The sequence below is a fragment of the Candoia aspera genome, chromosome 1 (genome assembly GCF_035149785.1).
Source record: "Candoia aspera isolate rCanAsp1 chromosome 1, rCanAsp1.hap2, whole genome shotgun sequence".
Taxonomy (NCBI): domain Eukaryota; kingdom Metazoa; phylum Chordata; class Lepidosauria; order Squamata; family Boidae; genus Candoia; species Candoia aspera.
This window is the reverse complement of record NC_086153.1, coordinates 103,668,686-103,683,781: the sequence shown is the minus strand read 5'-3', so window position 1 is coordinate 103,683,781 and position 15,096 is coordinate 103,668,686. Positions and strand designations below refer to the sequence as shown.

Sequence of the window (15,096 nt, the reverse complement as noted above, 5' to 3'; positions counted from 1 at the left end):
GATGTGGAGTTGAGAATAAGAAAACAACACAGTCTTCTAAGCAGAATTTTTAAACTCTATATATGCCTTAGACTAAACCGGGGTTCCCAGAACTCCCCAACCAGCAACTCTGAGAATTCTGGGAGTTGAAGTTCATACATGTGGAAGAAAGGGGAGGCTATCTTCCAAACTTATCCCTTTCCCAAGGATTCAAATCCAGCATAGTATTTAATGGGGTGAGAGAATAAAAGAGAAGGTTTGTGCATCCTTTATTTCACCTTTACGATGTGCATTTTAGGCTGCAGTCTTACACACCTAAATCCATTAAACTTAACAGGATTTGCTTCTGAGTCAGCATGCATAGGACTATGCTTTCAGCATTATCCTACCTCAGAATGAATTGAATCACCTGCATGAATCACTCCCTCATTTTTAAATTAGAAAAATTCTGAATTTTTTTTACAGATAGAACATTAAACCAAACTCTTACCGCATAACAAAACCAGGCAACCAGGTTTTTTTTAAGAGATTGGTTTAAATGCTGGCACCCATGGTGGAGCTTTTAGAATCCTTCACTAAGCCAAATGTTTAGGGAAAGAAACTGAGAAGAGAGCAGTGGTCTCTCCTGAGGAAAGAGAGAACAGCAGCCCCAGAGAGGAAGGACAAGAATCAAAAGGAGGTTCCCTTTCAAACTTCAGTGCCCTTCAGCATTTCATAGATCTCTTCTCTGAAAGTCCTTTTTTTGTCACTCTCATACAAATCCTGCAAGATTTATTTGAAGAGGAGGAGGAGTTGTTTTACTCTTTCTTCCACTCCCCTTTTTTGCAGTTAACTTACAGGAACATAAAGCCCAGGCATGGATCACTATGGTCCCTCCCATCTTTAGACTAGTAAAATCCTCAGTTTGTGCAAGTTAGAGAGGTCAAGACCAGTTCTAATTTCAAGGTTTTTGCAAAGGATCCCAAAAGAAGAAAAAGGCAGCCTGTGAAAAACCCAGCTGAACAGGAAAACCATCAATTATTAAAGGATTACATCATCAGAGTTATTACCATTCTCTTCCACATTCAACATGCTACAGAACATTATCTATTTAATGTTCTCACACCCCAAAGCATCTTCATCAGGGATTATCCAGTGTTTCTTCTATTATGGGCCAAGGGAACAAGTTCCACTCCAGAACACCACAGCCACACCATACCAGCAGGCAGCTTGTTTCACAAAGCCTCAGCTCTGCAGATCTGAAAGCATCCTGTTTTGAACATTTTGTCATCTGGCACCCCTAGTCACAATCAGCAGTTCACAAGAGCTGGTTCCACAGAGCAGCCAGCATTTCACACTAATCACACACTTTCTGGTGAGATGCCAGGTTACCCTTAATGCAAACACATCATCCTGCAAATCTAGTTAAAGAGAAACTTCTAATCTCAAAGTCTTCCTCTTGTGGACTTCTGCCCCCCAACTAGCACAAGTACTCTTATCCAAGAATAACTGCCCTATGTGAATGACACCCCACAACCAATCTAGTGCCTTCCTCATGTCGGACTACATCCTTTGTAACTCTTAGTCATGATGGCCTTAACCATGCTGGAGGGTTAGTTTTCATATAAAGAATGCATATAGGAGAATATGTATAAATGTATTAAGTATATTTGCATCTAAGAGATCCGACTCCTTAGAATTTAGAGGATCCTCACCTCCCCCACCACCACCACCCCCACGTTCAACGACCAAATTAACCCTTACTGTAATGTGAACGCAAGATATTTCTCTTGGTAGGGACAGATACGCTTCCCCCGCAGTCGTTATTTGGGCCCATCCCCACCCACTCCGAATTATGAACGCTCGCATCCACGTTGCTATTACCGCCACCCCCTTTCCAATTTCCCTTCGGGAATTTGGGTTTCTACATAGCCTCAGGGTCTGAAGAAGGGAGTTCCGAATGAGAGAGGGCACTGAGGAAGGAGACAATTATGCTCAGAGGCACCTCAGGCAAAGAAGTGCGCACAAAGCCGGGTAAGGGGAAAGAAACCCAACGCGAGCACACAAAAGCCGGCGCACGCTTCCTTCCCTTTCCCTGAGGCGGGGCGGCTAGTGATTGTGATGGGGGGGGGGGTCGCTCTAGGTCTTACCTGAAACGCGGCAGGACTTGGTCTGCAGAGCCCCTTTCTCAACCAACGCCCCCTCCCCTTCGTTTTTCTTCTCTCTGCAGGATCCTAAGGGCGGAGGCAGGAGTCCCTCGCGAAATGTTCTCCAGGTCCTTCGCTCACCCACTTCCCGCCAGCTCCGGAGCCTGGTTATTATGAACACAAGGACCGAAAGACCGCGGAGGGGAGGGAACGGGTGGGCGTCAAAGTCCCTGCCTCAGCAGCGAGGGGCGCCGAGACGAAGAGGGCGTCCAAAGCTTTGTTCGGCGCGTGGGCAGCCTTGCCGGGCTTGTCCGGGAAAGATGGGTTCGGGCTTCGAAGCTCCGTTTCCTCCCCCTTTTTTTTTTTTTTTTAAAAAAAAGCAAGTCTTAAGGAAAAGCTGCCTCAGTCAGTCTCCTCCCCTCCTTCCACTATCGCCGCCGCCGCCGCCACCCAGGCTCCTGACAGATGGCGCAACCGCAGCATCGCAGCTTTGGCGCTGCTCCTCGGTAGCTTGCACAGCTGGAGCCCGGACTCCGCTCCCCTGCCTTGCCTCCTCACCCCTGCGTCAGCTCCCAAAGCGGGGAGAGCGGCTCAAGACAGACATCCCTGGCCGGCCTATGGCGAAGCGACTTTGGGGCGGATGGGAACGCTTCCGTCCTTATTGGCAGGCCCCCCGTACGGGAAGGCGGGTATGTAAAGGGGTCGTTTTACACGTCACGTCAGCTGCAACAGCGGCGGGCTGCACGCGGTGGGCTGGGCTGCGCCTTTAATCTCTCTCAGACGCCTCGTTGTACAAGGGCTCTTTCAGGCCCCCAGTTAAACGGAAAGGGAACTATTGCGGAGAATATTCTTTTTCTTGGCTGGCGTTCGCATTGCAACAGTGCTAATGGGAATGAATCATACTCCTGGAAAGACCCAGTTTATCGTCAACCCCAGCCTTCCTCTTTCCCATCCTATTTTGCCCCATCCGCGCGTGCAGTACGGCGACTGCCGGCATTTCTATAAGGCAGTCTCTGTAATCCAACTCAACACGGTTCGTTGGGTAGACGTCTGATGCCACTTGGATTTGGTGGTGCTGGAAGCACTGTGGGTCCAGTCACGAGCAGTGCAGATGATTTTTACAGAAATTAATTAGTGACCCCATAGGCAAGTCCCATAAAAGGGGGATTGGTTTGTCAGAAAGCTGGAAAGTGGAAATTACCTTGGTGGGACTAAATTTAACATTTGTGGTCACAAACATGAGGGCTTAATGGGCAACAAATGTGAGATTACTCCCTGCCACCTCTCTAAATGCTCTTTACCTCTTCTGCTTACCTTCCCCTTTTTTCTCATTTGAGCGCTTCTCCAAATAAAGCATTGGTCTGCAGTCACTGTTTAGTGACAACATAAAATAACATAAAAATAACACACATACAGTAAATAACATTAAAAGGTTATGTAGGGCTCAGAGCAGTGTTTCTCAAACTTGGCAACTTTTAAGACCTGTAAGCATGCTGGCTGGGGAATTCTGGGAGTTGAATTCCACAAACCTTAAATTGAGAAACACTGGCCTAGAGCCATTCCTTCCTTCCTTATTCATTTATGAGATTTGTGAAGTCTCCCCTCTCACAATTCGTGACTCTGGGTAGCATACAACAATTGAAAAATAATTTTAATTTAATTTACCCTGGAGGTATAAGGCCTGAGATCAGCAATTAAATTAATACAACATACAACAATTGAATAATAATTTTAAAAAACAACTTATAATCAATACATAATCAAGGCTGGCAATAATAACATTACAGAACAGGCTCATCAGCCATTCCAGGCCAGTGCATGGGAGAAAAGTCAGGTCTTTACAGATCTACAGAAGACCAAAAGAGTCTTGGAAATAATCTTGGAAGCAAAGTAATGGTAGAGAATGGAAGTTCTGCTTTGCAGTATCCTAACCACCAAATTAAAAGTAAAATAAAAATAAAATAAAATGCCTGTTAAAATAACCTTAGGTAGGGCAAGAAGTCCCATTTTGCCTATTCATCCTGTCATAATACTTAAGATTAGAAGACAAGCCTGGAACTCTTTCTCGTGGCCACCATTCTCATCCCCCAAACACTTCCCAAACTCTCAGGAACATTACTAATTATGATTGTACTTATTCAACTGTTGCAAGAATAACTAGTATTGACCTTCCTCCCTCCATTAGGAAATGCAGAAATCAGCTTCTAGCTTATGCCCTTGCCCACCCAAGTTCTCCTCTCATTAATTCATGGTGAAGCAAAACAAAGAAAATGGGCCTGGGTGGAAATGGGTGTCAATACACAGTGATACCCTGGAGGTATAAGGCTTGACATCAGCAAGATGGGAACCAATAGTTATCCGGTTAGGCAACACCATTATGAAAACATATTTTAGGTTCATCCAAGGACCAACAAGACAACAACCAACCATCTATTAATTTGGACAGTAAGAGGAAGAAGCCTACATTTAAACTCTGTAGCATAGTTCTGTCTGTCTGGCCCTCTTTCTCTCTCTCTCTAAGCGCTGACTCTCTTGCACTGCAGCGGACAGTCAATTATTGAGTGTAAGTTTTCATTCTTCTCTGTGATGAAATAGTAAGCTAAATGAGCCACAACTGAGAGTATGGCAGGTAGGCAGCAGGAGGCACAAGTTTCCTAATTGTGGATATTGAGCAACTGAGTTGTAGAAAACAGACTCATTGTCTACTGGCATTGTCAGTGTGGGAGCAAAGTGGTATGGTACTACTCCAGGAGCAGTGTCAAAGCTCACCAGGAAGTGCCCTTCATTTTAGGAAACATTGCATGCTGTGGTAGGAATTTGAAGAGAGAGTGAGCAAGGAAGTTGGGACAAAGTAATCAGTCTGAAAAATATTTATGAGTGGAACATGGAAATGAAACACCCAAGAGAAATGGGACCACATGAAATCCAATATAGGAGCAAGGAATGGAAGAGGATCTGCAGTGTTGGATGGGAGGAAGAGATAACTTTGGAAAGATACAAAGCAGAATACTGTAGGCCCTATGAGAGGCATGGAAGAAACATTAACAATCTCAGATATGCAGATGATACCACTTTGATGGCTGAAAGCGAAGAGGAACTGAGGAGCCTTATGATGAAGGTGAAAGAAGAAAGTGCAAAAGCTGGCTTGCAGCTAAACCTCAAAAAAGCCAAGATTATGGCAACCAGCTTGATTGATAACTGGCAAATAGAGGGAGAAAATGTAGAAGCAGTGAAAGACTTTGTATTCCTAGGTGCAAAGATTACTGCAGATGCTGACTGCAGTCAGGAAATCAGAAGACGCTTAATCCTTGGGAGAAGAGCAATGACAAATCCCGATAAAATAGTTAAGAGCAGAGACATCACACTGACAACAAAGGTCTGCATAGTTAAAGCAATGGTGTTCCCTGTAGTAGCATATGGCTGTGAGAGCTGGACCATAAGGAAGGCTGAGAGAAGGAAGATAGATGCTTTTGAACTGTGCTGTTGGAGGAAAATTCTGAGAGTGCCTTGGACTGCAAGAAGATCAAACGAGTCCATCCTCCAGGAAATAAAGCCAGACTGCTCGCTTGCGGGAATGATATTAAAGGCAAAACTGAAATACTTTGGCCACATAATGAGAAGACAGGACACCCAGGAGAAGATGCTGATGCTAGGGAGAGTGGAAGGCAAAAGGAAGAAGGGCTGACTAAGGGCAAGGTGGATGGATGACATTCTAGAGGTGATGGACTCGTCCCTGGGGGAGCTGGGGGTGTTAATGACCAACAGGAAGCTCTGGCGTGGGCTGGTCCATGAAGTCACGAAGAGTCGGAAGTGACTAAACGAATAAACAACAACAATGAGAGGCATGCCTTGCTCAGGAGAGAATGTAGACCCTAACTGGGTTGTTCTAACATTAAGACGACTTGCAAATATGAACCATTCTGCGAACTTTAGTCACAGCTAAATATTCTTGCAGCATTGTGCTGCATTAGCACAAATTGACTTGAAAGCACTAACCAGTTCTGAAGATGCTAGTGTAATGATTGCCTACTCTAATAGACTCAGACTCACAAGCAGGAACTTAATGATATCTGATTTATTAAAGAATAGTATGCAAATACAGAGAAAGCTGAGAATGAGCAAAAGCGTGCCAAATACAAACTAAAAACCCTCGGCTCAAACGTAATCCCTCCCCTCGCCCTGCCGTTGCAAACTCCCCCCCCCCCCCCAGGTGCTGGTAACCGTTTCTGCTGATGTCCTGGGAAAGGAACCTTGAACACACGAGATAACCCAAACACATTCCAATCCAGCTACTAACATATAACATTCCCACGAGATGGAATCCTCCTCCCCTCCCAGACGAAACACGCATCAGCCAAATGACATGTGAAACATTACAATGTACCGGCAACATTGGAACGGTGAACATGACATACCGCCCCCCCAAAAACATTAAGAAGCAGGTTTGAGAGGATAAGCTAGATGAAAGTGGTGAACCAAAAGAGATTGTACATCACGGGCAGACACCCACTCAGGGTGGGGGAAGTGCTTCCAGCGAATAAGGTACTGCAGAGTGCCACGTAGTCGGCGAGAATCAAGGACCTCCTTCACCTCAAAATGTTGTTGTCCGTCAATCATGATCGGAGCAGGAGGTGGGGGTTGTGGATGCCAGTGATCTGAGTGGTTGACAGGCTTGAGTAAGCTGCAATGAAAAACAGGATGTAAATGTTTCAGATTGTGTGGCAAATCCAGTCTAAACGTGACAGGGTTAACAACTCCCACAATGGGAAAAGGTCCAACAAACTTAGGAGCCAACTTCTTCGAGGGCTGAGGGGACTTAATGAACTTAGTGGAAAGGTAGACCCTATCACCAACTTTAAAAGCAGGTTGAAGGGCTCATTGCTTATCAGCGTGCAGTTTATAGGCAGATTGGGCATCAGCCAACGCCTGTTGAATCACTGGCCACGAATTAGCCAGTTGAGCAGCCCAATCAGAAGCAGAGCAGGGCTGTGTGGAGGGTTGAGGCAACTCAGGAATGGGAACAAAGCCCTGGCCAAACACAGTATGGAAAGGGATGTGCCCCGTGCTTTGATGGACGGCGTTGTTATAAGCCACCTCAGCAAAAGGTAGCAGATCAACCCAATTGTCCTGCTGATAGTTGACAAATGCCCGCAAAAATTGTTCCAGGGTCGAATTAAGAGCCTCTGTAGATCCGTCAGTCTCTGGATGCAACGCAGTGGACAACGCCTGCTTGGTGCCCACCAGCTTTAAAAATGATCTCCAAAATTGGGAAGTGAACTGTGTTCCGTGGTCCGTGACCAAGCGGGAGGGGCTCCCATGAATCCTGTAGATGTGAATTAGAAAAAGGCGGGCCAATTGCTGCGCAGACAGAATGGAAGCACATGGAATGAAATGGGCTTGCTTAGAAAAGTAGTCCTTTACCACCCAAATCACAGTCTTTCTCTGACTAGGAGGTAAATCCATGATGAAATCCATGGAAACCTCCTCCCAAAGACGGGAGGGGCTGGCCACCGGCTGCAGCAGCCCTTGCGGTTTGCCCCCCTTCCGTTTTGACATAGCACAGACAGGACAAGAAGCAACATAACTTTTTACATCACATCTCAATGTGGGCCACCAAAATTGGCGTACCAGATGCAAGGTTTTGACAAACCCAAAATGACCAGCCACTTTATCATCATGAGACCTAATCAAAATTTCCCTTCGCAAACTGTCAGGGACATAGAGGTGGTTTTGCTTCCAAGCTAAGCCTCTATCAAATGTAACATTGTCTCTATTCGCTTGCAACCAAGTGTCAGATTTCAGCTCTAGCAGAAACTGTTGTTGCAATTGTGAGGGAATTGACGTCCTTCCCCCAGCCGGTGAAACCGAAGCTGGGGGCAGCTGTGCATGAGTCTGACTGCGTGTGACAGCTTGCAACCCCAATTGGGGTTCTGTCCACAGTGTACCCACAACGTCAGGTGCTTGGACCGAATCCTGGGGCAGGCGGGAAAGCGCATCAGCCAGGAATTTTTTCTTGCCCAGAATGAACTTCAACTTAAAGTCAAAGCGACTGAAAAATTGAGCCCAGCAGATCTGCTTAGGACTGAGCTTACGGGGCACGCTGAGCACTTCCAAATTTTTATGGTCAGTCCAAACTTCAAAAGGACATTTAGCCCCCTCTAAGAGGTGCCGCCATGCCTCCAAAGCAGCCTTGACTGCAAAAGCTTCTTTCTCTCAAACATGCCATCACCTTTCCGTCTTGGAAAATTTCCGGGACAGATACGCACACGGCTTCAGGCGGTCATCAGCATCCGCTTGCAGCAAGAGCGCTCCAATTGAGAAATCGGAAGCATCCACTTGAACCACAAAGGGTTTAGTGGGATCAGGGTGTTGAAGAATGGGTTCAGCAGTGAACAGGCTTTTAAGTTTGTCGAAAGCCAACTGGCATTCAGGTGTCCAATTGAGCAATGCCCCCGGGTTCTTCACCTTGCGTGTGTCCCCCAGCCCCTTCGTATGTAACAAATCAGTGAGAGGCAATGCAATTTCTGCGAACCCCTGGATGAATTGGTGGTAATAGTTGGAAAATCCAAGAAAATTTTGGAGCTGCCAGCGGGTACACAGGCGCTCCCACCCCAAAATAGCTTGAATCTTCGCAGGATCCATTTCAATGCCCTTGTCAGAGATCCTGTACCCCAGGTAGTCCAGCTGAGTCTGATGAAATTCACACTTAGAAAGTTTAGCATAAAGCTCAGCCTTTCTCAGTTTGCTAAGCACCTGTTTCACTAAGCGCTCATATTCCTCCTCCGTTTCAGTGTAAATCAAAACATCATCCAAATAGACCAGTACACCCTTGAACAAATGTTCATGTAACACTTCATTGATCAATTGCACGAACACCCCTGGTGCCCCCGCCAACCGAAAAGGCAAAACTTTGTACTGAAAAGAACCCAGTGGACAATTGAAAACAGTCTTCCATTCATCCCCCTCCCATATGCGGATACGGAAATAGGCTTCCCGCAAATCCAGCTTAGAGAAGATTTTCCCCTTAGCCAGATGTGCTAACATGTCTTTTATTAATGGCAGAGGATATTTGTTTAATATCGAGACCGCATTTAATCCGCGGTAATCTGTACAAAGTCTCAATGTCCCATCCTTCTTCACTCGAAACAAGACGGGGGCGCCCACTGGCGAATTTGCTGGTTCAATAAAACCCCTGGCCAAGTTTTTGTCCACAAACTCCCTCAACGCCGCCAGTTCCTTTTGAGTCATGGCATAAATTTTTGGTTTGGGCAGTTGAGCGTCAGGGACCAACTCTATCTCACAGTCAGTTTTTCGATGGGGTGGGAGTTGGTCCGCTTCTTTCTCACCAAACACACCCACAAAGCTTTGGTATTGCTCCAGCAAGCCCTCCAGTGGGGTGACAGCGAAATGCAGGGCTGCTGCCGCTGCCCTCCCCACTGCAGCCTCCAGAGCGTTGTCCTCCCAGGGGCTTGATAGAAACCATCCCCAAAAGTCAAAGTCCTGTGCACCCAATTTATATATGGGTTTTGTTGGACCAACCAAGGAATCCCCAGAATGACTAAGGGATGCCCCATAGGCGCCACCACAAATGGCAGCCCCTCACGGTGGCTGCCCATTTGCAACGCCACCATGCCCGTGAAATGGGTGACCGGTTTCCCCCCTGCCGTAGAACCATCCAGCTGGGTGAAAATCATGGGACGTTGCAGTGAAAAGCTGGGTAACTCCAAAGCAGCCACCACGTCAGGGTGCATCAAGCAACGCGAACACCCTGAATCGATCAATGCCCAAACTTCAACGGTTCTTGTGCGGGAGCCTAACTTCACTTTAATGGTCAGTGTAGGATAGTTGGCACTCACCGAGATATGTTCACGCCCATCCTCCACCACCTGCCCACAGGCGCTCTTTAAAGCAGGTGGCTGGCATTTCCCGCTGGCTGGAGTAGATCAGGCTCCTCCTCGCCCCCGAAGTAAGGAATCTCCTCCACTTCAGTTTCAGCCATGGCTGCCTTCATCTTCCTGGGTAAAGAGGGAGATTTCCCCAACGGCTTCCCCAAACGATCATCGGTCTTTCCCTTCGGGCACACCGCCGCTCAGTGACCTTCCTTCCCACATCGGAGGCATTGCCCTTTCACATAGCAGTGCTCCCTCTCCTCTTCCCAGGCACGTTGACCGGACTTTCCAGTGGGCGCAGCAGTGCGGGAACCCTTGCTGAGCCCAGCATATCTAATCACCTTCCTGTGAGTGAAGGTCTCATGGGCATGCTCAGCCTTCCCTGCCAGCTGTATCCATTCATACAGGGTATCTGGGTCGTCCCTGCCGAGCGACCACCTCAGGACCTCCATATTCAGACCATCCTTAAAAAGTTCTATTAATGTGGATTGGGATCAATCCTCAACCTTCCCAGCCAGAGCCTTAAATTCCAGAGCATAGTCTGCCACCAATTGTGGCCCCTGGCACAGCTCCTTCAATGCCCGTTTTGCCCTTTCTTTAGCTAATGGGTCTTCAAAGTGTAGTTTCAATGCCCACAGGAATTCCTCGAACTCCTCCAGCTCAGGGGCATCCGACTGACATAACTGCACATACCAATCGGCAGCCCGCCCCTTGAGCTTAGTGGCAATGGCATTAATCTTGGCTCTCTCTGAACAAAAATACTGCTCCCATTCATCCATATAACTCCTTGCATTGGTAAGGAAGAACAATAGCTTAGTTGGATCAAATTTAACGGTAAAGTCCTTAACCCCCACTCCGGGCGGTCCCTTCGCCACAGCTGGGCGGTCAGGCTTCCTTTTAGCTCCCAGGGATCTCTGGTCTTGAGGAGGGGGACCTTGAAATTCTCACCCTTGGCGCTCTTGCTTCCTCTCTGTGCCGGGTCCTACTCCTTTCCTCTGGGGAAGGTGGGGGCAAAGAAGGAGTCGAATGCCTATTACTAGACTCCTCTCTCCTCCTCTCCTGGGGACCCCAGTCCATGGACATTTTCCGAAACATAAATTCTAGTGACTCCAATTTGGCCTCCACCAGTTTTATACGATCAGGGGTTTGGGAATCCTCCTTTCCCTCCTGCCTCACCATGGTTGAGGACATCGGGTATCGCTGCTTCCAAGACGTTTTGGACGTCCCTGGTAGGGGTCCCTGTGTTTCGTCCCAGGTGATCAGCTTGCCTGGCGACTCACTGGTCGGTTCAGGGGCTCTTTTACCTCCAACCTCCTCTTCTCCTAGGCTGGAGCTCGACCCCTCTCGAACTTCTGAAAGCTCTCAAGGAGGGACTCTCTCCATTCTTATCACTGTGGAGTCGGGTTCCCCCTCGCTTGATTCCTCGCTTTCCGTGGTTTGGGGATTTGGTTTGCTCATCACTAGCACTTCTCCCTCACAAAATAAATCTGGAAAGGGGCTAACGGAAAATTTTTTGGATTCTCAGCTTTATGTAATGATTGCCTACTCTAATAGACTCAGACTCACAAGCAGGAACTTAATGATATCTGATTTATTAAAGAATAGTATGCAAATACAGAGAAAGCTGAGAATGAGCAAAAGCGCGCCAAATACAAACTAAAAACCCTCGGCTCAAATGTAATCCCTCCCCTCGCCCTGCCGTTGCAAACTCCCCCCCCCCCAGGTGCTGGTAACCGTTTCTGCTGATGTCCTGGGAAAGGAATCTTGAACACACGAGATAACCCAAACACATTCCAATCCAGCTACTAACATATAACAATCCCATGAGATGGAATCCTCCTCCCCTCCCAGACGAAACACGCATCAGCCAAATGACATGCGAAACGTTACGATGTACCAGCAATATTGGAACGGTGAACATGACAGCTAGTCTTTGGAAGTAAGGATTTATTAAACTGGAAAAATTTAATCAGCTTTGTTTAGCCTTTTGTTCTTGGGGGTGGGGTAGGTGTGGGTGTGGGTGTTGAATGGAATCATTGGTTTTCTGAATGTAAAAATGTTATCAAGTAGATGGCACAATGTTAGTCAAATGATCAGTGTATATATATCTCCCCCCCCCCCAATAAATTATCCTAATTATTTTTTTCCTGGCTGTTGATTCCCTGGCATAAACATCTGTTTTCTATTCTTCAGTAAATCTGTACTCATGAATATATTGCATTTTCTATGCTGGAAAAATTGCATGGCCATAGAATTATGAAATTATAAATGCAGTCTTCCATTATTTTGTAAGAATGTAGTGTATATTATTTTGCAATATCTGCATTCTGATGATGATATGTACCATGCTGATTTTAATTCATATGGCAAACGAGAAATTAGTTGTTAATCCTACTGCAATCTGTGTGCTACGTGCATGTCTCAGCATATATTTTTCTAGAGAGAATGCACAAATATACAAACATTCACTCTTATTGTGGTTTATGTCATGCTTCAGTTCACCTTGGCCTTTTCATTCAAGAACACTTACAGCAGTTCACATTTCCAGCATAGATTTGAGATACCTTTATACATTCTAGACAATTTCTCTGGTAACAAATACCAACAATACATAGTTTTATAAAAAATTCTCTTTAAGGCTAGAACATAATGTAAATTTCAATCTTTCAACCACATATTTTCCCATTAGTCCATTTGTATAGCATAGCCAAAAATTTTAGCCCATTTTATCATACCTTCTTTCACTTTTTCTTCTGCCTCATATTTCAGCAAATGTGTATACATTTTAGCAATAGCATGGTTATTATTAGTACATAATTCTATTTCAAACTCAGACTTACTTTGTTCAAAACCATAGAATCTTTTATCCACTTTAAACCTTTCTGTTAATTGTACATAAGAAAACCATTGACAAGAATGTCCTTCAGTTATCAAATCTTCTCTTGATTTCATTTTACAATCCCCTTGAGAAAATTCCAGTGCATCTCACTTTGATTAGAGAAAAGACATTATCTACATTTATTGGTGACTGGAAGCCCCTTATGGACTCTTTGTGTAAAAATGAAAAAAAAAAAAGAACTTGTGATTTATAGTTTTGATGATTAGACAGGACAGATTACAAAAAGAAGAGTAATATGATACGTTGTTAGAGAGGTTAAACTATATTGTACCTATAACTGCTGGAAATAATACTGGAAGCTACTGCCTTATATATTTCTTTTTTTTTTTTCTATTTTCTTTAACCTTTTTCCTTTTCTTGCACTTTTTGCTCTTTCTTTGATTTCCTTCGTTTCTCCTTTCCTTTCTTACTTTATATTAGTTTGTGTTAGTTTTCAATCTTGTTCAAACGTTTAATAAAATTATTTTTTAAAAAAAGAAAATTCTAGTACATCTCAGTAGGTTAATCATTTATGTTTAGTTATCCTTTCTCATCTATAAAATAATTCTTGTGCTGAAAGCCATAAAAGTGTTTTTGAGCAAAACCTGAGTTTATATTTCTTCATACTCTAAGAATAGCCTGCCTAACATAATGATTTTTAAAGTCTACATTCACCTTAGTTTTATCATACCATAGATATCCATGCCATCCAAATCTTAAATCATGACCTTCTAAATCCAGTAACCTTCTATTTCTTAACAACACCCGCTCTTTCCTCCAAACTAAACAGCAAGCAGCAAAATATAGTTTCAAATCTGGTAAGCCCAATCATCTTTCCTTCGCATCTTGTACTACCTTATATTTAGCTCGTGGCTTTTTCACTTACCATACAAATTTAGATATATTCTTCTGCCATTGTTTAAATGGTACATCAGTTGTCAACACAGGTATTGTCTGAAACAAAAAGAACATTCTGGGTAAAACATTCATCTTAATCACAGAAATTTTCCCCAACAGTGACAATTGTACTTTGCCCCATCTTGACATATCTTTTTAAACTTCATTCCATGTCTTAACACAAATATTTTACCTTCTTCTCAATCTTGAAACCCATTTTATTCACCAGTTCTGTTTGGTCTAGTAACTTCATATTTCTTGTTAACAACTTTGTCTTCTGTTTATTAATCTTGAAGCCTGCTAATGCCCCAAATTATTTTAATTTACTCATTAAAAGTTCAATGAAGCGACATTTTCTCATGTTTGGTGGACATGTAAAAAGCCAGAAAAATGTGGATACAAATACATATATTAACTCAGAAGATGTTAAAGGTTAAAGTACAACTGAAACCAGAGACTTTTCTTTTGGGACTAATGGACAGAAAACTAGAAAAAAGTCATGGAAGTTTTAATATACGACAACTGCAGCAAGTCTATTATATGCTCAAAAGTGGAACAGTTCGACTCTATCTACAATGGAGGAATGGTTGGTGAAGATGATGGAACTTGTGGAGATGGCTAAGTTAACTTCTGTCAGGGTTGGCACAAGAACAGTGTCAAGTCAGCATTTTCCAAACTCCAGTTCTTTATTGCTTTCACCATACAGACAGAATCTTGCCAGACTAAAGCTACTCTAATTAACCTAAGGGTAAATAATCTGTGAGACTCTAGGACTGAGCTACCTTGAACCTGTTAACTTTCCCAGCAACCGACTCTGGACTGTGAATCCTGGAACGCACCCACTCCTTCCGGGGAATCAGCGGCAGCGCTGAATTCCACCACAACTTCTTTGATTAGAGAAAAAACAATATCTACATTTATGGTTGACTAGAAACCCCTTATAGACTTTTTGCATGAAACGGAAAAAATGTACTTATGATTTGTGGTTTTGATGATTAGAAAAAAAACCTGAATAATAGAAAAAAGTGAGTTTTTTTATAATCATAGAGTAAGAGATAACTTCGTAATTGTACTTATATTTGCTGCAAAGGAAATTGGAAGCTTCTTTCTTTCTTTCTTTCTTTCTTTCTTTCTTTCTTTCTTTCCTACTTCTACTCTTTATTAGTTTGTGTTAGTTTTTATGTGCTTTGTAAAACTTTTAATAAAAAAGAGCTGTTGCAGTAGTTCAGAATTCAAATTTTACAATATTTTATTTATTCCTTCTTACATTTTTCTTTTGATGAAATGATAACAAACATATCACTAGAAAAATGACAATTTGCATAAT

At 44.2% G+C, this 15,096-nt stretch overlaps 2 protein-coding genes across 5 annotated transcripts in view; one reads left to right on the top strand and one right to left on the bottom strand.

Annotated features, from left to right (window-relative positions):
• Window positions 1–2,687, bottom strand: part of FYN (FYN proto-oncogene, Src family tyrosine kinase) — a 140,082-nt gene extending 137,395 nt beyond the window's left edge. For 2 of the 4 annotated variants that reach the window (XM_063311043.1, XM_063311062.1), the window contains exon 1: window positions 2,109–2,687. The gene's annotated coding sequence lies outside the window, so the exon portion shown is untranslated. The remainder of the gene's footprint in view (window positions 1–2,108) is intronic. The other 2 variants (XM_063311070.1, XM_063311077.1) reach the window with 1 other exon arrangement.
• CCN6 (cellular communication network factor 6) overlaps window positions 1–15,096 on the top strand; it is a 64,421-nt gene that overhangs the window by 12,000 nt on the left and 37,325 nt on the right. Inside the window, exon 2 of the mRNA XM_063296391.1 lies at window positions 2,486–2,794. Coding sequence (XP_063152461.1) covers window positions 2,486–2,794 — 309 coding nt within the window. The remainder of the gene's footprint in view (window positions 1–2,485; window positions 2,795–15,096) is intronic.